We start from the raw sequence: 27,778 nt of genomic DNA on the forward strand, positions 1-27,778 counted from the left end.
GGAAAGACATTTGCTAAAATACAACATTTGCTCATGATGTTAGAAATCAGAAATAGAAGGGAATGCTCCTTGAAAGGCATCTTAATAAAATGTATCTATGAAAAACCTACAGCTAAGATCACACTTAAAAATTGGTGAAAAACTGAATGCTTGCTGCCTAAGATTGTGAACAACACAAGATACCTGCTCTCATTATTTTACTCAAGACTGAAGTGATGGTCTTACTAAGAGAAGGTAAGAAAAATAAAAGAAGGACCACATCGAAAAGGGAAGTAGGGCTGGTTGGTTAGCTCAGTTGGTTAGAGTGTGGTGTTATAACACCAAGGTCACGGGATTCCCCTCAATCCTACCAGCCACCAAAACCAAAAACAATATTGTAAAAAACAAAGCAAAGGAAGAAGTAAATTATCTCTGTTCACAGATAACATGATTGTCTATATGGAAAATTCTAAGATTTTATTTTTTTAAAAAGTTACTAGAACAAATAAGTTAAGCAAGTCACAGAGCAGAAGGTCAATATACCAAAATCAATTGTTCTATGGATCAAGAAGCAGGACGCTGAAATTAAAAACAGTACCAATATAATAGCAACATAATAATAATATATTTAGAGAGATATTTAAGAAAATATGTGCAATACATATACACTGAAAACTACTAACATGATTGAGAGAAAATAAAGACCTAAGCAAGCGGAGACATATACCATGTTCATGGGTCTCACTATCATTAAGATGTCAATTCCCAATGCCAAATTGATCTATATATTTAACCCCAATCCCAGTGCCAATCTCACTACAAATATGCTCTTTTGTAGAAATTGAAAAGCTGATTCTAAAATGTATATGAAAATGCAAAAGACCTAGAATGTCAACGATGATCTTGAAAAAGAAAAACAAAGTTGGGAGGAATTACACTTTCTGATTTCAAGACATACCATAAGTCTACAACAACCTATTGTTTTATACTGGTATAAAGATAGAAATAAAGATCAATGGAACAGAACAGAGAGCCCACAAGTAAATCACACATATATGTTCAACTGTATTTCACAAAGGTGCCAAAATAATCGAATAAGGAAAGACTAGATTTCTCAACAAATGGTGCTCCAGCAATTGGATCTCCATAAGAAAAAAAAAAAAAAATACATGTCAACTTTTACCTTATACATGCACAAAAATTAGCTTGAAATAGTCCATAGATCTAAATTTAAGAGCTGAAACTATAAAACTTCTAAAAAAAAAAAAAAAAAAAAAAAAAGAAGAAGAAGAAAAGAAAATCTTTAACACTTTGTTTAGGCAAATTTTCTTAGATATAACTTCATCAAAATTAAAACCATTTGCTCTTTGAAAGATAATGTTAAAAAAATGAAAATGTTGAAAGATAATGTTAAAAAATGAAACTGCAAGCCTCAGACTAGGGTATATGGATATCCCTATATTTAAGGACTTGTGCCCAGAATATACAAAGGCTCTTATAATAAATAAGGCAAACAACCTGACTGAAAAATAATGGGAAGGGCTGGCTGGTTAGTTCAGTGGGTTAGAGCACAGCCCTGTAATACCAAGGTCACAGGTTCGGATCCCAGTACCAGCCAGCTGCCAAAAAAAAAGCAAAGCAAATAAAACAGTGAGCAAAAGATTTGACAGACATTTCACCTAAGAAAATACATGACTAGAAAATGATCATATGAAAAGGTGTTCAACATTATTAGTCATTAGGAAAATGCAAAACAAAATTAGAGCAAGATACCATCATATATGCAGTAGAATGGCCAAACTTAAAGACAAACACAAAACAAAGTGCTAAAGACAGAGCAGAGCAACACTGGAACTCTCATCCATTGCTGGCAGAATAGAAAACAGTGCAGCCACATGTGAAAACAGTTTGGCACTTTCTTAAAAAATTAAACGTACTTACCAACAACCCCACAATCTCACTCCTAGGTATTTACCCATGAGAAATGAAAACACGTGCCCACAAAAAACTGTTGACAAATGTTCACAGCAGCTTAATTTGTAATATAGCCAAACCCTGGAAACAATCCAAATGTCCATCAACTGACTAATGGATGAACTAATTTTGTTACATCCATTCAATGGAATAGTGCTCAGCCTTTAACAGTTATGAACTACGTGTAACAACAATAACAAATCTCAAAAGCATCATGCTAAGTGAAAGAAGCCAGACACAAAAGGCGTGTATTATGTGATTCCACTCACACAAAACTCTAGAAAAGGCAAAACAAAACTGACAGATTGCAGATGAGTGACTGCCAGGGAGTGGGGTTGAGAAGTATTTGAATGCACACAGGACAGAATTTGTTGAAATACTGAAAACATTCTATATCTTGATTTTGCTAATGGTTATATCATTGTATAAACTTGCTACAACTCAGAACTGTGCTCTTTCTTATGCAAATTTTCTCAATAAAAGTGATCAAAAACAAAGGAAAAAACAAAACAAAATACATTTCCCCTGCATATACAAAGTTTATTTTGTGAGGACCAAATAATATAGTGAAATTTACCTGAAGCTGACACATTCTGATATTAAAAGCTTTTTTATAAGCCAAAAGAATTTGAACAATCACTTCAAAATGTTATAGCCTCTCAGATATCAAGGCCCTCAGTTGTAGTTTGGTTAGTTCAAGCTTCAGTTCCTTACCTATCCAGATCTGGTAACTACATATTATTACTAAATCTAGTACAACTTCCTGACAGAACAAATTATTTGTAGCAATTGATGCTAAAATCTTTAAGGTCTATTCCTGAGTAAAACTTTAAGAGGGAACAGGATAATTCCTTAATGTCTAAAAGACCATATCTATAGTTTACAAAAAATGGCCCTTATTCTCTTCAGAGCCTTCTTCTGCAGGAAGTTATTGATAATATTTCCTTATTATAATAAGACCCACATGGACTACAGTTGAACTTCAGGTTTTGCTATTTTATCACACACAGATAACTTGTGACTTTCTCACTAGGGTATCCTTTCCTTTTTTTGGTCATTTATCCCTGTCAATTTTTGTTTTAATATAAGGAAAATTAAATTATGTTAGGAAAGAAGTATTCCCCACAACAGTCAAAGGAACGTTACACCTGAAGTACAGGTTTTTCCCCCTAATCTTAGGAAATGAGAATTGGGGAGAAACAAAACTAAAAATTACTAAGGGAAACCACATCTGTGCCTAACCTTTATAAGTCACTGTCAAGACTTAGGGTGGAATAAAAATTTTTAAAATATAGTTCCTACTTTAAATACAGGTAGAAGAGAGAGCTTGTCTTATACTTGATAACTAACTTTTCTAACTTTTACACTAACACTGTAGAGTCCTATGCATTGCATTTCAGATGATGAATGCTGTAGCAGGACAGTGAATTTCAATAATTGCGGAGAACTGATTTTTTTAATGACAAAAAGTATCTCCAAAATTATTTTCACTCCAATTTCTTACTTATCTGTCACCAAAGTGAGAAAATATGGGTATTCAGATAGAGGAGGCTATTTTTTTCCTATGGAAAAAAAAGTAACCTCGTGTGTTTACAAGAAAATAGTTTGCCAACAAACTGAAGACGAAAAAAAATGAGATAAAAACTAAGAATTTTTTCGAACCACAGGACATCTGTTTTTATTCTCCAGAGGCTGCCAGACAAGAGAAAATCCCAAAATGTACTCTGCAAAAACATTTATAACATTGATAAATGAAGTCCATTCAAAGATTTGAAAAGGTTTCTCCTAACAGAAACAAAAACTCTAAACTTTTTCAATGTGGAGACAGAGATACATCTCACACGTAGAAAAACCAGTCCATTTTGTAGACAGACGATAGCCTTCACACCGGAGATCTACAAAACCAGTAAAATCCACCAGGGAGGAACTGATGAAACCTTGTTAGATGAACAAGATAATAGCATCGGGCTGTATTATGACAGGACAATTCCACGGTCTGTGATTTATGCTTCACCAACATTGCTTTTCTAATGTAGATATAAATTCTACTTATTTATAGCAACTTTACTCATAACTGCCAAAACTTGGAAGTTACCGAGATATGCTTCAGTAGATGAACAGATAAAGAAACTGTGGTATATCCAGACAATGGAATATTATTCAGTGTTAAAAGAAAATGAGCTATCAAGCCATGAGAAGATATGGAGGAAATTTAAATGAATATTACTAAGTAAAAGATGCCAATCCGAAAGCTACATACTGTGTGATTCCAACTAAATGACATTTTGGAAAAGGCAAAACCATGGTGACAGTAAAAAGATAAGTAGTTGCAGGGGTGGGGTGGGGTGGGATATGAATTGGCAGAATACAGAGGATTTTTAAGGCTCTGAAACAACTCTGTGTGATACCTTAATGGTAGATAAGTGTCATTATACATTTGGCCAAACCCCATAAAAAATGCAATGTCAAGAGTGAACCCTAATGTAAACTATGGACTTTGGTTGGCAATGACGTGTCAATGTAGGTTTGATTGTAACAGATGTACTACTCTGCTGCTGGATGGTGATAGTGGGGGAGGCTATATTTTGGGGCAGGGCAGGCAGTATACGAGAACTCTGTACTTTCTGCTCAATTTTGCTGTGAACCTAAAAATACTTAAGAAAATGAAGTTTTTTTTTTTTTTTTAAAGCATATTGACATTTTAATTGGTTTTTAGTCTGATTTGAAGTTCAGAACAGAATTTGACTTTAATCTGGCTTGAAGTTCTCTGCTTAGGCAAAAGATCAACACATATCCACCTTTTAAAAAATCTATTATAATTGAATCAAATATGTAGTATTTTTATCCTTCATTGAGCTGAGTACAGTTGTAACATTTCTTTTTATTTATTTTTGGTGGCTGGCCGGTATAGGGACAGCTGTAACATTTCTAAAACCAGTTCAGAACTTGTCTTTACACAAATCCTTACCTTTTAGAAATGAGAACCACTAGATATAGGTAAGAAACACACCTGTTAAATGTACTTACAGTTTAAAAACAGAATACAATTAGACAACTAGAAAAGATTCTTAAAAACTGCTATGGTCTCAATGTTTTTATCTCCCCCAAATTCATATGTTGAAATCCTGACCTCCAAGGTGATGGTATTAGGAGGTGGGGCCTTTGAGAGGTGATTAGGTTATGGCAGAACCCTCATAGATGGGATTAGTGCCCAAATAAAAGAGGCCTAGAGACACCCCCAAATCCTTCCACCATGTGCGGACACGAGAAGGTACCATCCATGAGCCAGAAAGCAGGCCCTCTATAGGCACTGAATCTGCCTTGATCTCAGACTTCCTAGCCTCTGGAACTGTGAGAAATAAATTTCTGTAATCAGTTTACAGTATTTTGTTATAGCAGCCAGCCCAAAAGGACAAAGACAAATTATTTGGTGAAAACCCCTCATCTTATAAATAAGGAAAACGAGGTTCTGGGTCACAAGGCTATTTCATGGCCGAAAGGCTAGAAACTTTGTACTCTGCTGCTTTTCCATTAAACTACAATTCAAGAAAACAAAATTTTGATAAATTTCTTAAAATCCAGATATACTAAAAGTCTTTTCTTCTTCCATGTATTTACTTTTTTGAGGACATGAATCCAATTAGTATATTTCTTTGGCTGATAAGCACTCACCAAGCTCTGTCCATTTACTCATTTATCCTGTGTGGTTGATTTTTCCCAGAGGTCATTTAAAAAAATTATGTTTTAAGAATTCTTAAACAACCAAAGAAAACATTTTATCCCCAAAGTAAATACAGAATGCATGTGTTTATTACTAGAACGAAGGCTATACTCACCACTCCACCACTGTCAGTGAGAATTTTTTAAAATCTTGGGTGACCTCTTGCAGAGGTAAAAATCCACCCCTGGAAAAGCGGCTGTGACCGTAAAAAGAAACTACAAACAACATGCTGGGAACTCAGCAGGCACTGTCGTTACATCCTGTTTATACTGTCACTTTTTCTATCAGCAGGATATTATTTATACAGACCCCACCCATGAACTTCTTGTTTATCTTATTATGGAAATCCTTCAAATCTATAAAAAGAAACCCCTGTATTTGGAACTAGCACACATGTTATAATTTTGCACCTCCCTACACTCTGTGTTTGGTATTTTCTTTTGTTTTGTACCCCTCGTTCTCATTTTTAACTCAAGGTCGGCTCATTTCACATGTTAGAGTTGAACTTACCTGGCTAATTTCAGAAAGGACAGAGGTCTGCATGGGCTGAAGTGGTCAAAGTTAAAATAAGGGGGAAAACAACTGAGAAACTGTTTCAAAACAAGATTCGAGAACACCATATCCTAAATTTTATTTTGGGGTAGATTTCATCAGGTTGCTATTCTTCTAAAATACACTTGACTAATTTGTTTAAAGACAGAAAAATGTGTCTCTATACTGATCAGGGACTCCAGGAGTGAGCGATCGGTGACTAGGAGACTTCCTCACTCTTACTCACTCTTTCCCAGGTGGATCAATTACGAGGGCCAGGCTTTATCTAGGTTCTCACTAACTCACTATCCTCTAACTGGATCTCTTCTATGCAATGAGAAGCCTTGCCCCTGAGTTTTGCTTGATGACTGGACAGGCCGTGTGAAAAATATAACACAATAATACACAAGAAACACTGAATTCAGTAAGTTGACCAACAGGACAATGAACCAAACTAGTTATCAATCATCCTCATTACCTTGCCTTGTATAAATAATTGAAGTAGATTAAAAAAAAAAAAAGGCAAGTTCCTTAAGGGCAAAAACTCATGCAGCATTTGTTGAGTAAATAATTGTTTCTAAAGAGGGCACACCACTGAACAAAGCTATACTGGACAATGTTTCACATGTAGAGCTTTTGTAAACATCACCAATACTCCCTTCGCTCTCCAAGGCAGCTAGGTATACATGAAATGTTCAGAATATATGTACAATGCTAGATTCTCTGTGGATGTGTAAGACAAGATCACTGCCTTTGAAGAACATTACTCTAAAATGCATAACTGAAATGAGTACTAAACCTTAGTGGTAAACTCAGTGTAATTAATTTCAGAAAGGACAGAGGTCTGTGTGGGCTGAAGTGGTCAAAGTTAGAAGAAGGAGGAAAACAACTGAGATAGTCTTGATAGGTTGGAACTGACAAGGCTGAGATGAGGAGGTGAAAGGCATCCCAGGCACAGCCAACAGTCTGGAAGCACCCAAGTGAGCGGGATTCTGGAAATGGGAAGTAGTTGAATAGAAGTGGGCAATTAAAAAGGAGATTATAAGTCAGATTATAAGGAATTTCTCTTTTTAGACAATGGAAAACCACGAAAGATATCTGCTCAAGGGATGATGAAACCAATTTTTAATGGAAGAAAAAAGAAGGTCCATGTGATACAAGACATAATATATGTGTAAATATATTTTCAACACTTGCTTTCAGAAACAGGAGATGGCATCATGACAACTACTACAGAGTGAGACAATATTAAACAATGCCAATCCACTGAAGTTAATGTCAGGAAAGTCTAATAGTCTCCTAGAATAGCAAAGTGAGTATTCAAAAAGTTCATGGAAAGAGTTGTATTTTCTTTTAATTGTATTCTTCCACAAACTTTTTGAAGTACCATCACACTTCTCAAACCTAAACCACCCGGGGGTCTGGTTAAAATGTAAATTCTGTTTCAGTAAGTTTAGAATGATACTGTATTTTTACATTTCTAACAAGCTCCCAGGTGATGCCAGTACTGCTGTTCTGTGGACTATATTTTGAGTAGCAAGATGTGAAAACATATCTTTTGGTTTCCCTTTCTAAAAAGGCAATATTTGATGCATCAGGTTTAACGCAGTATGGTATATCTAATGCATTTAGATATGCCTAAGAAATGCTTTTAAAAGTATTTTATTATAATTTGCATCAATGTTGGGTGGGTTTCAAAGCTACTGTTTTAAAAGTCCAAGATGATCCAAGAGTCAGGGTATTCAACACACTTCGAAATATTTTCACCTGAAAAAATCAGCTTTGTAGTGCTGCTCTCTGACACTACCACTTTGTCTTTTTGTCTTTTTTTTTTTAGGCTGGCAAACTAGAATTGCTTCTAGTCGTGTGCCTGAAGTGAAAGCACTGAAAGACAGCACTCCATCTAGTGCCTATCAGTGTCAGTTAAACTTGCCCTTACACTGCCTTAAGCAACATAACTTAGGCCTTGAAGATAGAGGTTAACAATGTGTTTTAAATATCCTATTGAAAAATACCCAGAGACTACCACAATTAAATTCACATACTGTCCTTTGGTTTAAGACTTCCATATGGAAAGGCATGTCTTTAATTAAAGACTTCTATCATAAACAGAGATGTCATTTATAAAAAATATTACTAGTGTAATATATTACACACACACGTATTATGAAAGATCAACTGACCTTAGATCTTTGGGATGAAATTTAAAACTTTTGAAATCTGAGGTTTCATTTTTAACCAATGGTCAGTAACAACCTTTTAGGTAAATTAACTTCAATATGTATCAATGTTTAGAGAAAAGAAATATTTTAAAATTGAAAGGTACTGTTGAAGATCAGATACAAGTATTTCATTGTACAAGAAAACTGGGGTACAAAGGCTAAAAAAGCCAAAGTCACATAGCTTGCCAGTAGCATGTTATAAAAAGGAGGGGAAAATTAATTTTTATATCTATCAATGTACAGAGTATAACAATGTAGCAACTACAAAATGTAGTTGAAAGAGTTTTCTGGTTCCTCTAATGACTAAGGCACAGTTAATTTTTTAAGGGTCTTTGAGAGCCAAGAAAGGAAGACCACATACCAAGAAAGAAAAGACATGCTACCCCAAATTTGAGAACTTCATAAAAAATGCAATCTGAATATAGAATGACCCATATACACCACAAACTAGGGATGGGACTTGAGTGAGGTGAGAATGGGATAGGATTGAAGAAACAAAGAGAAAACAATGGTAACTCTTATCTTCTCAGTAACGCTTTGAGGAAAGCTTTCACATACAGAAAAGTGGTTTAAAAACACAATTTTCTTTACCCTTATGAATCATTATACAACTGGTAAAATCAGGAATTAGATTTGGAGGGCTGCAAAGCTTTTAGAAATCTAAAATATAGATAGCAGTTGGATGTGCATGTGTCAAAAGCTCTCTTACAACTAAAACTAGAGAAATCCTTTTTTAGCTATAAAACAGGGAATTTTGTGCTTATTAGAAATGCTATAAAATTTACTAGCACAAGTTTTAAAAAAGTCGCTGGAAAAGGTCCATGACATTGGAGACAATGGGTTTTAAATCACAGGCATACATTATTATGCCTCAGTTGACAGATCTGCACTGCATTGCAGTAAAGCAAGCAATATTCCAACATCTGCACCAGAAGGCAGAGACCAGACAAGATTCCAGAATAAAGGGCTCTTCATCTCTTACCTGTTACCTGTGCAACAACTGCTTGGGAAATCCTCCGATTGGCAAGAAAGGCTTTGATTTCCTCTTTTATCACACTGCTGTCCCTCCTAACAAAAACAGAAGACAAGACCAACAATGTATGTTGAAGGCAGAAATCCACATCTTTGCTAAAAGAAAGGTGAAGCAGAGAGGTGGGGAGAACATAGAAAGAAAGGACACAAAAATAAAAAGTAAACGGACCAAACGTGTGAAAATATGAAACAAAGAAACACCAAATATTCAAATCCTAAAACATCACACTGTCAGACACTTTAGTGAAGGCCACAACAGATGTTTCACACCAGTGGATGGTTAATTGCATGTTGTGTATAATTCACATTAGGAACAAGGCTGTCACATGGGACATACAAAGTATCATTAACTAGGGAATAAATATATCTTACACAGACAGAAATCCTAGAGAAATAAAAAGCAACAACAAAGATCAGTTGTAAGCAGACTATGAGTCTGAATGTTAACTATGCAACTGCATAAACATTGTTCATTTTAAAACCTTTAAAATGGTTAAGGGAATAGAAACCATCATCATTCTCACAAATGCAAAAATAGCAGCCATTTTAAGAAGGCTTTGCCCTTGCCTTCTTTTTCCTGTATAAACAAAAAAATTTAAGTGAAATGGGTTGAATACAAAATTTTAATATGAATGGGCATTTATTAATTTCCTATTACATATAATATACAGAATACTAAATGTTATACTATATTCTGCTTGGGATTACATATTATAGACCTCAGTTTTCCTCTGCTAAGATGCCTGTTATAAAGTTGTACTTACTTAAAAACTCACAAAATTCTCAAAAGACCAGACATTTACAGGAATGACAGTGAGTGGCAAAACAAACAGAATACTTAAATAGAAATTATACTTAAACTCTTAAAATTGACTAATTTCTCAGCAAACTGTGGCCCATGGGCTAAATCCGGCCTGCCACCTCTGTTTACACAACCTATGAGCTAAGAATCACTTTCACAATCAAATTGATGACAGGGAACACTCCCCGCCAATTTCATTCTTCTCATCAGTAGGCCTGTATTTTTAAAAAACAGTACTCAGTCATTACTATTCTGTGTTGAATTTTGTCAATAAAAATTTGTGACTGTTTTCTCTCTTGTATATAAGTATCTACATTATACCCTCAATTTTGTCTCTTGCCACAAAGTCTAAAGTGTTTATTATCTAGCCCTTTACGGTAAAAGACTGTTGACACCTTACGTGAGACAAAGTAATCGCAAAACCTTTACAAATTGTTTTGTGAATGAACCACAAACTCTCTATAGGAGCTTAAGTTTCTCTGTAGGTTATTTGGAGAAACTAAAGTATTCTATCTAAAAAAAATCAGTTGAGATTTAACTTAGCTCAGGTATTTTAAGCCCCTTGACAAGGAGTTATACACTCTGCTAGTGTATTCCATGTTCTCTTCTGGGAATTCTGGAAAAGAGCAGAGAAGTGATAGTGGTGACAATTTCCAGTCTGTAGCTCTAGAGTATATTCCAATCTATTGGTTAGAAATCCTAATCAAAAAGATTATTTTGTTTTGGCGGCTGACTAGTTCAGGAATCCAAACCTGAGTCTTTGGTGTTGCAAGGCTGTGCTAACTGGCCAGTGCCAAAAAGATTCTTAAGCAAAGATAATAACAGCTGCCTAATACAATATTTTAAATTTCTTATAATGATCCAGATTCTGACCTAGATACTGGCTAAATTCCTCCCAAAATGCTTGTCTGTGTTTGAAATATTTCTTTAAAAAATATGCATTCTCCTTGTATTTTACAATTGTGTATATGAAATAAAAAGGCACAAATAAATATATTTTAAAGTCAAACAAAACAACTGCTGATTAAAATAGGGGTAACATAGAACAAACAGTTCACAAATATACATCAATAATTAGCTAAGCAAGAGATAAATTTCAGCAGTATCTACGTCAACTGGGCTTAGGTAAATAAAATAACCAAATTATTTGGTTTCTAATATAACTACAAAATTAACCTGAAATTTTAAAATAACACATTGCATTTCAATGTATAGAAAGACCTTCTGGGAAAATAAAACTGAACTGAAGAGAATATTTATTGAGGCTAAATAAAAAATGTACTTTTGTGGGAAAAAATGATTAAATGGCATTTTCTTGACTAATGATTTAAAGGAATTTAAATCAATTTATTTTAAATCAAACTCACCCAGAGTAGACATTAAATCATATACAGAAGATAACATTCAGTTATTCCAATGGGGAATATCCAGTTTGTGAATTATTCACAGCACTGCAGTATGATATTATCAAAAACTACAGCAAGACAGGAAAAAAACTCCAAAAATCTACAAAACAGCAGCAATTCACTTAATGCTCTTGTAGACTACATTTTTAGGCATTTGGAAAGTTTCTATGTACCCATAAGGAGTTAAAAGAAAACATCAAAAACTCTTTACTGTTTACCATAGAGATGCTTTTTCAAAAGAAAACCATAAAACGTAAAAGACACCAAGGTCAAGGGTTTGGATCTCCTTACCAGACAGCCACCCTCCCCTGCAAAAATAAGGATGTGCACAGGCAAGTCATTTAATAAAGCTGGACCCAGGTTTCCTCATCTGGTAAAATAAGAACACTAATACCCCCTTCACAAGGTTTTTAAAATTTTTCTCCAAGCAACAAAATCAAATATTTAATTTCTATTAAATGTGTATATATAAATGTGTATGTAATATATAAAATAAAGAATTCTTTAATGCAAAACTTTTCGGAAATTGTAAAAGCACCACATAAACATTGACTATTATTTTATAAAGCCTCAGAAAATTACCTAGGAAAAGAAGAAACAAATGACCTGCTATAATCACATAAAACTAAAGTAAACATCTGTACCAGGTACTTTAAGGCACCTTGGAAAGAGTTCTATAAAGGCTATTTAGACACAAGCAGTGATGTGTCTTTTAGTTGGTTTTACTAGGTATTTTCAAAATAGTAACAGCATTCAACTTTCATTGTGTCCAATTCTCTTGTGTATTTCAAACAGATAACAAAAAACCACAACAAAAATAAATAAAATAAACAAATAAAAAGAGAACAGAGTTCCATTCCACAGGGTTGGCTTTGTTCTTTAAATTTTTACACATTCCCCCTCACTCTCTCCTTATTCAGCCTTCTTTAACAGCCTGCCTCTACTATTATCTTCATTATACCTTGTGAAACAACCAGTTTATTAGTATGAAAACTTCACTTACTCCAAATCTCTTTCCCTCACCTTCTCCTACTCCTTAATTCCTCTTTATCTGAAATTTGACATACTTCTTAAAGAAAATGAATCCCGTGTTCTTCCCTTCTCTTAAAAAATCTCATACTCCTCAAGATTTGTACTCCTCATGTCTTATGGAATTAAAGTGAAGAGTGGGCTGATCTTTTCTTTGATTCCATAGCTTACTTCCAAGGTAAGTTACCACTTGATTTGCATCTAATCATTTCAAGTCCATGTCATCTCCTCCTACAAGCTTTTTCAAGTCACTGCCATGCCGCATTTATCTGGGTGATTTCCACATCACGATGAAATTCTTCCTTTCCATCCTCTATTGCCATTATTTTTATAACTTGCTAAACTTTCCACTGTTATCTACAGACCTTTCTCAATATCTGGATGAACTCATCATTAATGCCTCTTTGTGGAATCACCTTTTTTTATACACAATTTAACTGTCATCTTCTCAGAAAAGTTCTTCTTGATCTTCACAGCTAAAAAAAGATCTCTTCTTCCAATGGCTAACTTCAGCATTTCAATCATATTACTCACATGCTAATATATTACATGCCATTCTGTATTATAGTTGTTCTTAAAAGATTGTGCCTTATTCATCATGAGGTTTGCATGTAATAAAGCTTTAATTTGTTCAATGAATGAACAAATCTGTAATTAGAGATAAAAGCTTGAAAAATGGAAAACCTGATCAAGATAATTTATAAAACAGCTTTAAATTCCTATTATTGAATATGTTTAAGCTTCCCAAATCAAAACAAAAAAGAGTTATTTATGGTGTTTCAAAATCACACTGCTGGGCTAGCTGGTTAGCTCAGTTGGTTAGAGCGCAGTGTTATAACACCAAGGTCACCAAAAACAAAAAAAAACAACAACATTGCTTCTATTTCTGGAACAAATGATACTAAAGACTGCAAGTTTAAAGATGATATGCTTCAAGGTCTTCCACATTCTCTTAGTTAATGTACACTGCATATTGTTTAGGATCCCTTAAAGGTAGTCATTTATTTCAAAGATTTCCAGAGATGAAGCAATACATACCAAGACAGCCTATTTCACACTTGTAAAAGTACAATTATATACAAATTTCTTTCACATTTGAATAAAAACCTACTCCCATAAATTTCCACAGTGGAGATAAACAAAGCATGATTTTAAATTTGAAAAGACAATTCTAAAAGTAAAGCTATAAATATAATAATAGATTATATAAAATATTAAATATAAATTGATATATAATATATAAATATTAAATATAAAACATTAAAAATAAAAATATTTTTAAAAGTTATACATGACATGGTAAATAGATATCACGATCATTTCATCTTATTACTTGCAGAACATAAATATCCTACCCACACAAGTAAATACTCAATTGTTAGGCCTATCTATAGATAACCAACTTGGAAGAAAGTCTTGGAATTTTGTACAAAATACTAACATACTCATAAAACTCAGTACATGAATGGTCAAGAATAAGATCTTTAACGTATAGAGTTGTTTATTAATAATGATAAGCCTCATTTAAATTATTTCATAATATAAACCTAATAAAACAGATATACATTAATAGATATATACTATCATTCCAGCAGATATATGTGTGTGTGTGTGTGTGTATAGTATATATATATACACGCACCTTTACACACATATTTATATATGCATTTTTAAAAAACATTAAAATGTGAGATGGGTCTTTATTCTTAGCTTTGAAGTCCATCCTAAAATGTTATAATTCAACAATTTGTTGAGAATTCACATACTAGTTTGCCTTTTTTTTTTTACCCGAACTCAAAAATGGAAAAAACAGCAGTTTCTTTCTTTCTGACTCTGTCTCAACAGGTTGATCAGGTGTACAGTTATAACTTAATAAAGTTCTACAAAAGAAATCTCCATCATATACCTTCAAATTACTAGGAGTTGAGTGTGTAGACTCAATGGATTATGAGATTTGAAAAATATGCCTTATGGTTGAGTGCCCTGGAGTTTGGAAAACGTGAGCAAGCAAGAGGTGAACTATATACATAGAAAAGGAGGCATGAAGGCATTCAGGTACCCATGCTCCCCACCAGACAACAGCAATTTCAATCCACTATAATATCACCACAGGGTTAAGTGATCAGTAAGGGCAGTATATCCCTAGGTGGGCACAGAATACTCAGAAAGACTCACTGTTCAAAAAAATTCTCTAACATTCCACCAAGTAAAAATTCATTTGATTAGTACATGATTTAAAGTGAAACATTATTGGGGGGGGGAGTTAGGGGGGGGAGTGGCAAACCCATCAAGGCCATCCACACTTTGTCTTGAGTTATGATAACCACCCTTCCTAAAATCTTATTACAATCTTTAAACACAGGGGGTTCGCTGGTTAGCTCACTTGGGAGAGCATGGTGCCACCACCACCTAGCTCAACGGTTCAGATCCCCATACCAGCTAGCCACCAAAAAAAAAAAAAAAAAATCTAATAATAAAATAAAATCCATAGACATGAAAAATTTATTTATGGAGGCAACACATACCAGCAACACATTAATAAAGACACGGGTTGTAATTTAGGCTCCACTATCTTATATTTAAGTTTTCTTGAAAAATTATTTTGTGAACCTCAGTTTCTCTGATCAACCTCACAGCATGGTTGTAATGATTATGAATGACTACAGCCATTCAATAAACTTCTTCCTCTGACCTGAGAAGGCTTGTTATCATCTGCAAACTTGAGAAAAGTGGGAGGGGGGCCCATTGGAGGAAAGCAGAAGTGGGTGAGGGCACAATGGCAGAGAACAAGAGAGTCCAGTGAGACCCCTAGATGATCAAAAGACACCAAAGGAGACGTTCTAAGAAAGAAGCAGAGAAAGGGAAGAAGATAAAGTGCCCTAATTATGTGACAAGTGGCAGTATGTAAATTTAATACTGATAACAACATATGAACCTGTACATAGTTAATGGTTAAACTTGAATGTGTGTAATTGTGGGATTTAACTACAAATCTTAGTCACTCCTAAACAGTTTTTCAGCTTATTTTGAGATATAGTTGAATTAAAACATGCCAGCCTATGAGTTAAAAGTCAAGTTGTTCGACCCCTATTAAACTGGCCAATCTTCTAGAGCCTTTTGTTAAAAAGAAAGTTTTCCAATACTTGTTGTTAGTCTAATACACATTTGGGAATAAACTGTTAAAACTGATGAACAGCAACAACAACAAAAAGAAACAGGATAGCATCCTAACAAATTATTGATAACCTCTCTACTCAGGATAATTAAAAGCTAATACTGTTATATTTCAGTGAGTGAAGTAACTTTTATTTGCCCAGATTGTTCTCCCTTTTAATCTTTACAATGACATACATGTTAAATTCAAAAGCAACATGTGAACTTTGGCCACCTGCTTCAACAAATGAAAATGAATTAAAAGCCAAACTGATCTCTTACATTTTTAGGCTTTAAAAGCTTATTAACAGTGAATTGTGGCTGCTGTACAAAACTATTCATTACAGGTATTACACTGGAATCTAGATACAATAGTCCATTTAGCCCAGATTCCCATAGAATGCAGTTCTACCCTAAAAATAAATTCAGTTTATTTGTTTAAAGGATATTTCACCATTGTGGTATTATAGGATGGATCTTCCATGTAGCAATGTTAAATTACCATTATTTTACCTTGAAGTTTTAAAATCTTTAGGAAGATTTGTAACTCATAATTATAGGTTTTATTTTTATTTCTAACAAATTCCTGCTACAGCTTTTTTCATTATTTACTATAACTAATTTATCTGCAGGCTCTCTCCCTTCTACAGCAGTGAACATCTACTAAAATATCATCTGTGTTCCTAAAGTCCCATAACAACTCCTTAATTTCCTGTACTGGCCGGCCACCAAAAAGAAAAAACAAAAACAAAAACACTTCCTTAATTCCAGTCAAAGTAAACGCAAACTATTTAGTATGGAACTCAAAGCCTCTCAAAACCGGAACTGTCTCCTAATCTAGTATGTTTATTACCATAGTCTAGACCATCTGTAATCTTCCTCAGAATGAAGACATGCCTTGCCTTTTCTACCTTTCACTATTCCTTTAACTGTATATAAAGTTCCTATATGTCAAAACAGAGACTATCCTTTAAGGTTCAGGTCAAACTCACCCATTCACTTAACACATTAATCCCTTACCACATGCTAGGAAAAGTTCCAGATCCCGGAGACACAAGAATGGAAAACATCAACTTCAACACCTTCAAAGTGTCCCAGGTCCGGTGTGAAGTCTTTCCTAGTCACCTCTGTTGAAAGTTGATGTCTTTTCTCACTGTTTAAAACTCTAAGTGCTTACACTTATCTTGTGATAGATAATGTGTGTGTGTGTGTGCACGCCTGTGCGTGTGTGTGTGTGTGCATGTGTGTGTAGCATCTATTACTAAAATTAGAACTGTAACTTCTTAGGCGCAGAAACCATACCTATTTTCTTCTTTAAAAACCCTTTTTATGTAAAAGGTGCTAAAAATTATTTTGTTATTAGAAGGTTGGAGGGAAAAAATTAAGAGTATACATATTCTGTATCCTGATAAAATTATCTTATCCCTAAGAAAAAATAATTATAATGGATTTAAGAATTAGAATGTGTCTTTCAGTCAGAAGTTACCTGTTAGAGCCATAAAGAGAAGGCTAACCTTTGATAAACAGAGAGAATGGAAAAGGTTTATCAAGTAGTAAAGAGAAAGAGCTGAAGTAGAGAAAATTTAAATTAAAAACATAAAATTGGAAACTTTTTTCTTTCATCTCCAAAGGAGGGAGGGGGAAATCACAGTTCTTATAGGTAAGCAGCTGAAATACAGCTTATTACTTAAAAACAATCTAAGAACACAGACATGTTTGGGGACTCTAAATAAGCAAAGTAACTAACCTCATTAATTCCTCCACTTTATCATCTACATCTATGTCCTCTTCTGAGGCTTCAAAACTATATGACCTCTGACCCATGCTGTTGGCATGGTAGCGAGTTGGTGACATCTTTCCATTGGACGTGGACAATCGCTCAGTGTTCTCCCTCCCATTTTGATTGGTAGTGCAAGGCTGTGGGGAGGTATCATAACTGTTGCTAGGTGATGGGGACATTCCCGAATGCTGGGTCTGTGTGGAAGCTGTAGCTGTAGAGGAAGATGCCGGAACATTGTTGGTACTGTTCCCATAGGAACTTCCTCCATAGCTGGACCTTCTTCCAAACTTGTCACTATGCTCTTGATCAAGACGGTCCAAAGTTTCCAAGGCATGAAGAATTTCATGTTTAGTCATTCCAGTACGCCGAAGGCGCTGAAGCAGATCTATCTGCTCTATGGTGAATCTGGGTTCATCGGTATAGTGAGACATGGTTTCCAGCAAACTAAAAAACAAACAAACACACACATAAAAAAAAAACTCTCTTTATTGACAATATCTATCAAAGAACATACCTTTATAGAGAATGCTCAGCAGAAGATGAAATATTTCTGTATCAACTTCTTTACTGAAAATAATAAGACATATCCCATGCCAGAATGTTTTTGCCATGGCAAATTGATTGGTACAGATACTGAGTTTATTAGCAGATGAATATCAGGTGTAATATAAAACCCAATTTCATATGGCATACAATCTACATTTTCCTCAATTTTGGTAAATATAGGAACCAAAATTTTAGGTATGTCAATAATACCAAAACAACAGATTGGGGACATACAGTGCATTAAGCCCAGGCTATGTGATAACGCACAGTGTTTTTTCCATCTCAAATGTATTATTTTATATTGACTATCAGTGGGAAATTGCTGAAAAAATGGTTTGTATTATCTGACTTTACCATATATCAGTAAAACTGACCTAGGAACTCTATAACTTCATTCTGTGAAAAAAAATGACTTGCTAAGCTAAGCCCAAGAAAATACTAATAACCAGCAAAAGCATTTCAGAGGAAAAATGAGGGACATACACTTAACTTATCAAGCACCACTTAATCCACTACTTAGCGATTTCATGACTTTTTCATCGCTGAAATGCATTCTCTCTTAGTACTTAACTGAGGAATGGACCTTTCATGGTTGTACCCAAAAAGAACTATTCAGTTTTTTAAGGATATTATTCCTACAAGTTTCCTTTAACTAGTACAAGGTATTGTAACACAGCAGAAAATGTTTTCTTAGAGTGAATAACAATATTAAGTTTAAGAGAGTTGTCAAGTATCATAAAAATTCTCACTACTTGAATTCCTTTCTTATAAAACCTGGCCTTCCTGTTCAAGATTTTTTAAAGTGGTAATCTCTTCTATATTAATTTTTATTGTTCCGGTGCCCACACGATGCATGGTACACAGTAGGCCCTCAACAAGTGTCTGCTGATTGAAACACATGTTGAGGAACTTTCTCATCCTTCATGGGTGAACATCTGCTCTGGACCAGTCCTCCTAAGTCTCACTGTTTCTTCATCCATCCCTCTAAGATAAAAATTTATTGAACATTCACTTCTAGGCAGGTTTCATATAACGTAATCTCATCTAATCCTCACAGCAACTCTCTGTGGTAGATATCGTTTATTTTACCCTTTACTTCATTTTATATTGATGAATTGATTGATTGTTGAGGAAACTAAGGCTTAGAATAGTTTTGTATCTTGCAAAAAGTCTGAGTAAGAAGTAGAAAAAAGATTTAAGCCTAGATCTTACTGACTCCAAAAGCATACATTATTCTGCTTTCCAATATACTGTAGGACTTATTGGAATCATATGACTCGGGACAAAGGCTGTTGTTCTCCTTTAAGTCTCCAGTTAAAGCCATTTATATAAAACCATTCTAATTATTGATGGACTTTGGGTCCTAGTGACAGTGTTTTACACTTAAAATCTTTGTTCCATCTAGAATGTATATTTACTTAAGGCATGTGAAAGGATTTGGGCTTTATTTCGTCCCAAATGGATGGCTAGTTTGTCCAATATGCTTTACTGAATAATATATCTCTTCTCCTCTGATCTGAAGTGCCACCTTTAGCATATACAGAATTTCTATATAAATCTGTACCTACCTTTGGATGCTCTATATATTCCAGTCTTTCACATCCTTTTAAAAACAAGCAGGCAGAAATCTAGAATTTTTGTGTGAAATCTCTCTAGTTTTACAAACAGGCTCATTAAAAATAAAACAAAACAAACACACATTCTGCAGACCTAAACTAACGTGTTGCAGGCTATTTGTGCACGTGAGCCACAATACCTGTGCTAAACCTATACTCATTACAGTCTATTTTCTTTCAATACTCATTCATGATAAGTTATCCATCATAAAAGGAAGACCTGTTTTCATTACTATTATATTCTTTCTTGATTGCCTAGGTTCCTTCTCCCTAACATTTTATAATAAGAAATTTTAAAGACAGAGAAGTTTAAATAAATTTATAGTGAACACACATATATTAACCACCTAGATTTTACCACTTTTTTTTTTTCTTTTCTTTCCTTTTCTTTCTTTCTTTCTTTTTTTTTTTTGTGGCTGGCCGGTAAGGGGACCTGAACCCATGACCTTGGTGTTACCAGAACCATGTTCTCCCAAGTGAGCTAACGGGCCAGCCCACCATTCACCTTTTGTTTGTTTGTTTTCGCACCACCATTATCTTTTAACCACACTTGCATTACACACATCTATCCGTTTCCTTGTCCATCCTTCCCTCACTCAATTCATCATTTTTTGATGCATTTCAAAACCTGTCCGCTTCCCCGTGAATACTTCAGTATACATATCATTAAGTAGAGCTGAGTATTTGTTCAGGACTTTTTTCCTTTTGAGGTAAAAGAAAGTATACAAATCTTATGTTTACCATTCTGATAGTTTTGAGAAGTACCTTGATGGTATTGGCACCATGCTCTAACCAACTGAGCTAACCAGCCGCCTCTCTATTCTTTTGTGTAAAGCTTTTCTCACTGAGCATGAAGTTTTTGAGATTCATCTATGATGTTGCACGTTATCAGCAGTGTGCTCCTTTTTATTGCTGAGTAGTATTTCACTACAAGACTAGACAGACCACAGGTTTGTTTAACTATTCTACTGATTGACACTTGGGTTGTTACCAAGCATTAGCTATTCTGAATGGTTTGGTTATTACAGCTGTATTCTACTAATGCTCTTGTTAGCTTCCCCTGCTCCCCATAATATATCATTACCTGGTTGGGAGAGAATAGAACACTTCTCAAGAGTGACTTACTTTTTCTCCTGAGCAATTTCAAAAGATCTGTACACCTTGCTCTACACAAGTGGTCTGTGACAAAGTGTTATGCAGGGCTGGTCACATGCCTTGAATGAATGCCTAGTACACAGAGGCACTCACTCTGGAAACTCATCAAGCTGGAAACTACCGGTTTGTGCACTTCAGCAGTGCATCATGCTTAAATGGAAAGTTTCTTCAAAAAGCTGTGTCCCTGGTAGTCTAGTGGTGAGGAGGGGGAAAAAACCATGTGAACGTTTTCCTAACAGTTTATACGAGACTCTTAACACTTTAATTTCTGCTTTTTTGTGGGGGGTGGGGAGGGCTGGCCAGTATAGGGATCCAAACCTGTGACGTTGGTGTTATAAGGCTATTCTCTAACTAACCAGTTTCTGTTTTAATCCTCAGCCCTCTGTCTGCTCTGTCAAATGCTTAGCAATATATTAATTCTATGAAGTTCTTTTTAAAAGGAGTGGCCAAGGGCTGGGCAGTCAGCTCAGGTGGTTAGAGCACAGTGTTATAACATCAAGGTCAGGGGTTCAGATCCCCATACTGGCCAGCCACCACAAAAAATAAATTAATTAAAAAAATAAAAGCAGCCAAATTCCTTTATTAATTCAAATAATTTACCCCTTATTTTATTGGCTTGGTAAATTCAGGTTTGTATATATCATTTTTTTCCCTTGAAAATGAAGTAGACCTGTCTGTTGCTATCTTCAGTACTTATGCTATCAAATATTTCATAAACTGATCTTACTTTATATTTGAGACTTCAGGAACTGTTTATAATAAAACAAATGGACGAAAAAAAAAAAAAAAACAACCAATCATGATGTTTCCTATCCTGTTCGTATCAGAGGAGATAGTAACCTGTACATAATTTTTCAAACCTCTCCCCATATGGAGCACTCTGTATATTTCCATAAAAAGGTAAGTTATATAAATTTCACTTATTACTGAAAAGAATCCATCCTAATGCTTGAATTAGAACTGTCAGAACTAAAGATTTCACAGTATCTGAAACAATGTAATATTTCATGCCATTTCAGATTCACTGATTATTAGAAACCACTTTCATTTCAAAAGTTGTGAAAGGAGAAGCAGTAGACACTTGTTATTTTTGCCTGCCTAGAGTGCCTCTTGCTTTCAAGGACATGTTCTTGGGGCTGCCACTCAGAACACTCCACCTTCTGGTCAACAGGGTGGACACACAAGGAAGCCAAGCCTTAGTCTCCTCAAAATTTTCTTGTTAAACTAGGGGGAAGGTGGACAGTCACTATAACTGTGCTCAGTTGCAGAAAAATGTACATCTGAAAAATTCATCACCATGTGGAAGAAGCTAAAGTTTGGGAGAACATACCAACAAATGCAGAGCAGCGGAGAAGGGTCTGCAATGTTCACATCCTTTGTTCCAGTGTTCTTGAGGCCTTGATACATCCCTGCTCCTCTTGCTGTTTTGTTATGTGAATGAATTTCCCTTTATGCCTCACCTGGTTTAAATTAGATTTCTGCCTTACACCAAAAGAAGCCCTAAATGCAAAGATAAAACCTAAAGCAAAAAGATCCACAACTGCTAGAATGGAATGTATGATGACTATGGAGTACAATGATAAGGGCACAACGAGCAAGACCGAACTGTGCACGTGACAATGAAGATACAATATTTTACTGAGAAAATGCTGAGATTGGAAACTGTCTTGGATATTAAGAATACTATTCCAATGTGCATTAACATAAAGTCATACATCCTGGCATTTCCAAATTTTATTTCTCATAATCTACCTAGTTTAAGCACATAATCACAAAATTATGGGAGTAAATGACCTACAAAGGTCATCTAAGTCCACGAAACCAGCAATTCTTTTTTAACAGAAAAAGATAACATGTAAGAACTGAATTAATTTTCTTATGAACAAGGATTGTTCACAGGATAAAGAACATCTTTCACTTTAAATTACTAATCTGAATGCAGACTCAGACCAATAATAATTGAAAATGATGTGAGAAGAATTTTGACACTGCAATAACACAGACAATGTTTAAAGCATAAAAGAACAATTATATTCAGGAATTATAGCTCAGTTCATAAACTGATGTTCTAAGACCATGCCATGAGACTGTAAGAAGACACGTATCTCACAATAAATTTTATCACTGCTTGAATGTGTACCTAAACCCTTTTTGAAAAAGGCATGGTCTAGAACATATTTTTGTAAACTAAATTCCACAAACATGTAGAGCAAAGAAGGTTAAAGAATTCACAAATAACTAACCTTGAAATCACATGGGCAAAACGGACATTTACTACTTCACTCATAAAGCATCAATAGTTAATAAGATTTTACTGGATAACAAAGCTTTTTCTTCAGCTTGAATCTGCTGTTTTTATCGTTTCACCTAGAGTGACTAGGCAAAATAAGTTAGTTTTGTTTTGCATATGTGGTATGTACTGCCTTATGATTTAACACATTCTAGAGGCAATCATTATACTCATCAACTAAAGATGTACTCAGGCCCTTCTTACTATTTATGGCACATTGCCCTCTTTCTCAGTTATTACTACCATCAAAAGAGTGACAGTCTTAATTAAAATTAGAAAATGACAAGAAGTGAGAATAAGAAATGAAGTTTTACTGAGGATTGAGCTTGATAGTATAGTCAAAATGGTTCTATAATTCAAACCAATAGGAGAACTAACTAAAGCACAAGAACAGTGGCTATGACTGTAGCTAATGGTACAAAAATGTTCTTTTCATAAAAAAGGACTTTGTAAAAAGTAGGATTATATTCCAATGTCTCAGTTCCACTTTAATATTTTAAAAATTACCACTGATTAAGACAGGTTTTTTATTGTAGTCACTTTATGCACGTTTGGGGAAAAAAAATCTTTTCCACAGCTTTGAAATGATTCTAAATGCTTACACAGTTTGCTACATGATGTTACGTTTTGCTGTGATAAGAACTTGGAGTGTATTCCCTCTTCCCTTCCAGAGTGTGATGTCTTATCAGAACCCCATATGTGAGAACTTGGAGTGAGCTCTCGCTGCCCTCAAGAATGTCCACCTCATCAGATCCCATATATGTGACTTACTGACCTTAACTACTGGACTTCAAAATACATATTAACTCAAGGGTCTGAAAGACACCTTGAGAGCACAGGCTGCTGGTGGGCATTTTCTGTCAGTTCCTCCTCTGAAGACCAAGAGCATGGGCTGCCACAGGCCTCAGATCTTTGAAGTCTCCGCAGCCAACACTGGCACAACCCTCTAACATTGAGGGACCATAAGTGTCCTTGCGGGGTCAAGCCACCACTCATATACACGTACACCTCAATCATTAATTAGATTTGACTTTCCACAGAGGCCTACTTCCATCCTAACTGAGCAACTAGACTTTAATAATTTTGGAACTCACTCACTATGTGGTTAATGTACCTAATCAAGTGTATTCCCTGTGAGGTTTGTTTCCATTATTCTTCCCCTCTTTAAGCACTGTGTATTTAAGAAAAAATTCTCTTCTTATGGTAATAAACTGTGTGATTTGTGAAATTACACTTTGATCATCTCCTTATTTCCACCATAGCAACAAATCCAAGTAAAAACATGTTTATAGAGTGAGATATAAGTTAGTATATCAAAGAACTAGAGACCATTTAGATGAAAGTCATTCATTCAATTAACATTTATTTAGTGTCAACTATGTGTCAGACCCTGTTCGAGGCACAGAAGATGCAACAAAGAACAAATCAGGCAAAAATGCCTGGCCTCATGATGCTGACATTCTGTTGGCTACTGAGAAGAACCATTCGTAAATAAATGGTTTTAAAAAAGGTGGGGGGTGGGGATTAAGGCCCACAAAGATGAAGTACATTCCCAAGGACACAGCTACTCAGGCTTCAGTTCACATCTTCTGCACCTATTCCAGAAACTTTTCACTATACCATAGAATCAATGAGAGAAGGAAAAAAATCTTAATGAAAAACCTAAATAATAAGAAAAACCTGTCTTAATGTCTACTTATTGAATTATAGAACTGTCAACCAAAACGGAAGAATTTAAGTGAAATGTAGACTCCACCAAATTTTAGAAAATACTTATGCTAAAGGCACTCTGCATTAGACTCTAGAGATGCACTTAATGAACTAATAGATACTTCATCTTCTCTAATATCTGAAATTCCGGGAATACTTTTATTCAGAGGCCTATTTAATATGAACTGGTGGTTACAGTTCATATCCCAGTACAAAAACACTCTCAACATAATACCACCATCTCAATTTGTACTTTTTGCCTGACTCCAAAGAAGGTCTAGCAACTACATTAGCTAATAGGCCTAACTACATTATCATCCCCAGTAGGTAAAGGGATATGGCCAAGGTGCTAGGAGTTTGTACACAAAAGGCAGCATTAAGGTAACACGCTTCCAATATTCTGCTTGTCACAAGGAATCTAACACTAGCTCTCTGGCATGGTTACCCATCTACCTCACAAGCTTCTAAGTCATTAAGCAGTTAAAAATAAGTAGAGTAATTTTATGTTCAACTGAAATTAATGTCAAAATCCAAAGTTGAAAATAGAAATGGTAAAGAGAAAAGGTGGATAGATCTGAAAATTCATTCCTCACCACATGATTATGACACTTGTTCACCTTGATGTCAAATAGGTATACGATTTGATTCTTTCTATTCTACAAATGTCTGTAGTCAAACTCGGATCATAATCATAATGATTTCTTAACTTTAAAAAGACTGAGAAGGTAAAAATTGAAAAGGACTAGATACTTACACCACTGGAAAGGAACTGAGCATACTTTACATGAGGCGGATCAATATGATTTCCAGAGATGATGAGCACTATTTACCATTCTGTAAAATAAAGATAGAAAATGGACATATATTTACGTTAATCAGGTGTTGAATAAAAATTTTAATTATAACTTAAGTATATTAAGAGTTAACATTAACTAATCATGTTTTTAAAAATTATTTTGAAATTTTGAAATGAAACACTTGTTTAAAGCAAAATTTTTAAAATATATAAAAATGTCATTGACACCTTTCCAAATAACTCACTTGGAAAAAGTAATGAAAATCATACCCTTGATGTTTAATCTGTTTTCAGGAACCACCCAAAGAAACAAATTTAAATGTGCAATGGAATCTTTACACTGCAGTAACATTCAGGATAACTTTTTGATAATAACATTGGTGTACTTATATAGAATTCCATAAACAAAAAACACACCCCTGCAAGATGGTAGCTAAACATCTTAACTATGGAGTAAATTCTGGGGTCTAGTTCCAAGTATATTACTTATTTTACTGCTAGAATAATCTTGAGTGACTTTATTTCTCTAAGTCTCAATTTCTGCATCTATAAAACAGGGATAAACATAAGTAGTCCCAAGAGCTACTAAAGAAGTTAAAAAAAACATTTTTTTAATGGGGGTGGGGAAGATTTAGTACTTCACAAACTATCAAGTGGTAGGGGTTACTACTACCAAATCAAAGAAGAGATGAATACTCACATTGCATTTAGATTACTGAACACTTAATTAATAATAGAGTATGTCTAGTACTTCTGTCTTGTCATTTGCATTCTACTGCTTTATTTACCATTCAGACACTTTGACCCCTTTCAATTCAGACATACATCTTCACAAAAAATGAAATCTATTCTTCACAGTTTAGGAACTGAAGATCATGAAAACTGAATTTATTAGCAGTTTCAAACCATAATATATAGAAGCAACTATTTCCATTAACTCTAAATTAAGATTATAAATTAGAAAAAAGTTTAAAATGTTCATGTCAAAAACTCTCACTTTAAAATGCACATTCAGCACTGAACTATATTCAGCAAGACCAAAGTATCCAACAGTGACCTAATGATATATGCAAAATGTACAGGGTAAAGTTAGAAACATTCACATTTGAATATCCTAAATTGTACCATTAATGAAGTTCCTGTTGTAGTTAATTTCCTTGCTGACTTAAAAAATACCTGTCCTAAAAAAGAAGATATAAAGTACTCAGAAAATCTACTAAAAATGTTGCTGAATGCATTTCCTCGGCAAAATAGCAACACCAAGCCACAGAAATGATTATTGGTCGAAACACATTTTTCACTCTCTGCTCAAATTCAGATAAAATACTCTAAGTACCTACTTGCCCTGGCATAGACACATGGTCCAAATATGAGTAAGATATGGTCCCAGCAACATAGAAGCTTAATAAACTGGGGGGGGGGGGGGGGGGGGCATGTGTGTAACAAAAATTAACACAGGCCATTCTCTCATAAAAAGCACAATGTAATTAAGACTAAAAATGTAAGGTTTATAAGTATAACATTTAGAAATTAATTTAGATTAAAGAGAACTGGGAAGACTTCTTAGAATGAGATCTAAGCTGTTACCTGAAGATTAAAACAAGACTTCCACCAAACCAAGGTACAGAGGGAGGTGAGAATCAGTGTAGAAAAAACAGCAGGGAAAGGGAACAGTTAAAGGAAGTTATAAAGTATCTTAGGGAATACATAGACCTGCATTGCTGGCCTTTAACATTGTATTTATGATCAGCAGAGAAGCTAGAAAGGGAAGACTTCTACAATCTACGGAGGGCCAACAGATGTTTGGCAGGGTATCCTAACCTTTATTCTACAGGCATGAAGTCCATGTTACAACTGAATCAGAGAATCTAGGAAGTAATGATCAAATACCCTCATTTCACAGATGAGGAAACTGAGATTAAGTCACTGATACAAACTTGTGTAACTCCAAGACACTGAATTATGTTATTTACATTTCAGGTATAAATAGACTTAAAAATATTCTATAAAAATAAAATATTCCAAGAACAGAAGAC

The 27,778-nt window shown here is 34.7% G+C and overlaps 1 protein-coding gene across 8 annotated transcripts in view; it reads right to left on the reverse strand.

Annotated features, from left to right (window-relative positions):
- HMBOX1 (homeobox containing 1) overlaps positions 1 to 27,778 on the reverse strand; it is a 196,970-nt gene that overhangs the window by 66,638 nt on the left and 102,554 nt on the right. For all 8 annotated transcript variants that reach the window (XM_063088037.1, XM_063088034.1, XM_063088036.1 and 5 more), the window contains exons 2-4: positions 25,701 to 25,780; positions 17,597 to 18,073; positions 9,410 to 9,495 (exon numbers count right to left, since the gene is read on the reverse strand). In XM_063088037.1, coding sequence (XP_062944107.1) covers positions 9,410 to 9,495; positions 17,597 to 18,073; positions 25,701 to 25,723 — 586 coding nt within the window. In that variant the 5' untranslated portion in view covers positions 25,724 to 25,780. The remainder of the gene's footprint in view (positions 1 to 9,409; positions 9,496 to 17,596; positions 18,074 to 25,700; positions 25,781 to 27,778) is intronic.

This window comes from Cynocephalus volans, chromosome 2 (assembly GCF_027409185.1).
Source record: "Cynocephalus volans isolate mCynVol1 chromosome 2, mCynVol1.pri, whole genome shotgun sequence".
NCBI classification, from domain to species: domain Eukaryota; kingdom Metazoa; phylum Chordata; class Mammalia; order Dermoptera; family Cynocephalidae; genus Cynocephalus; species Cynocephalus volans.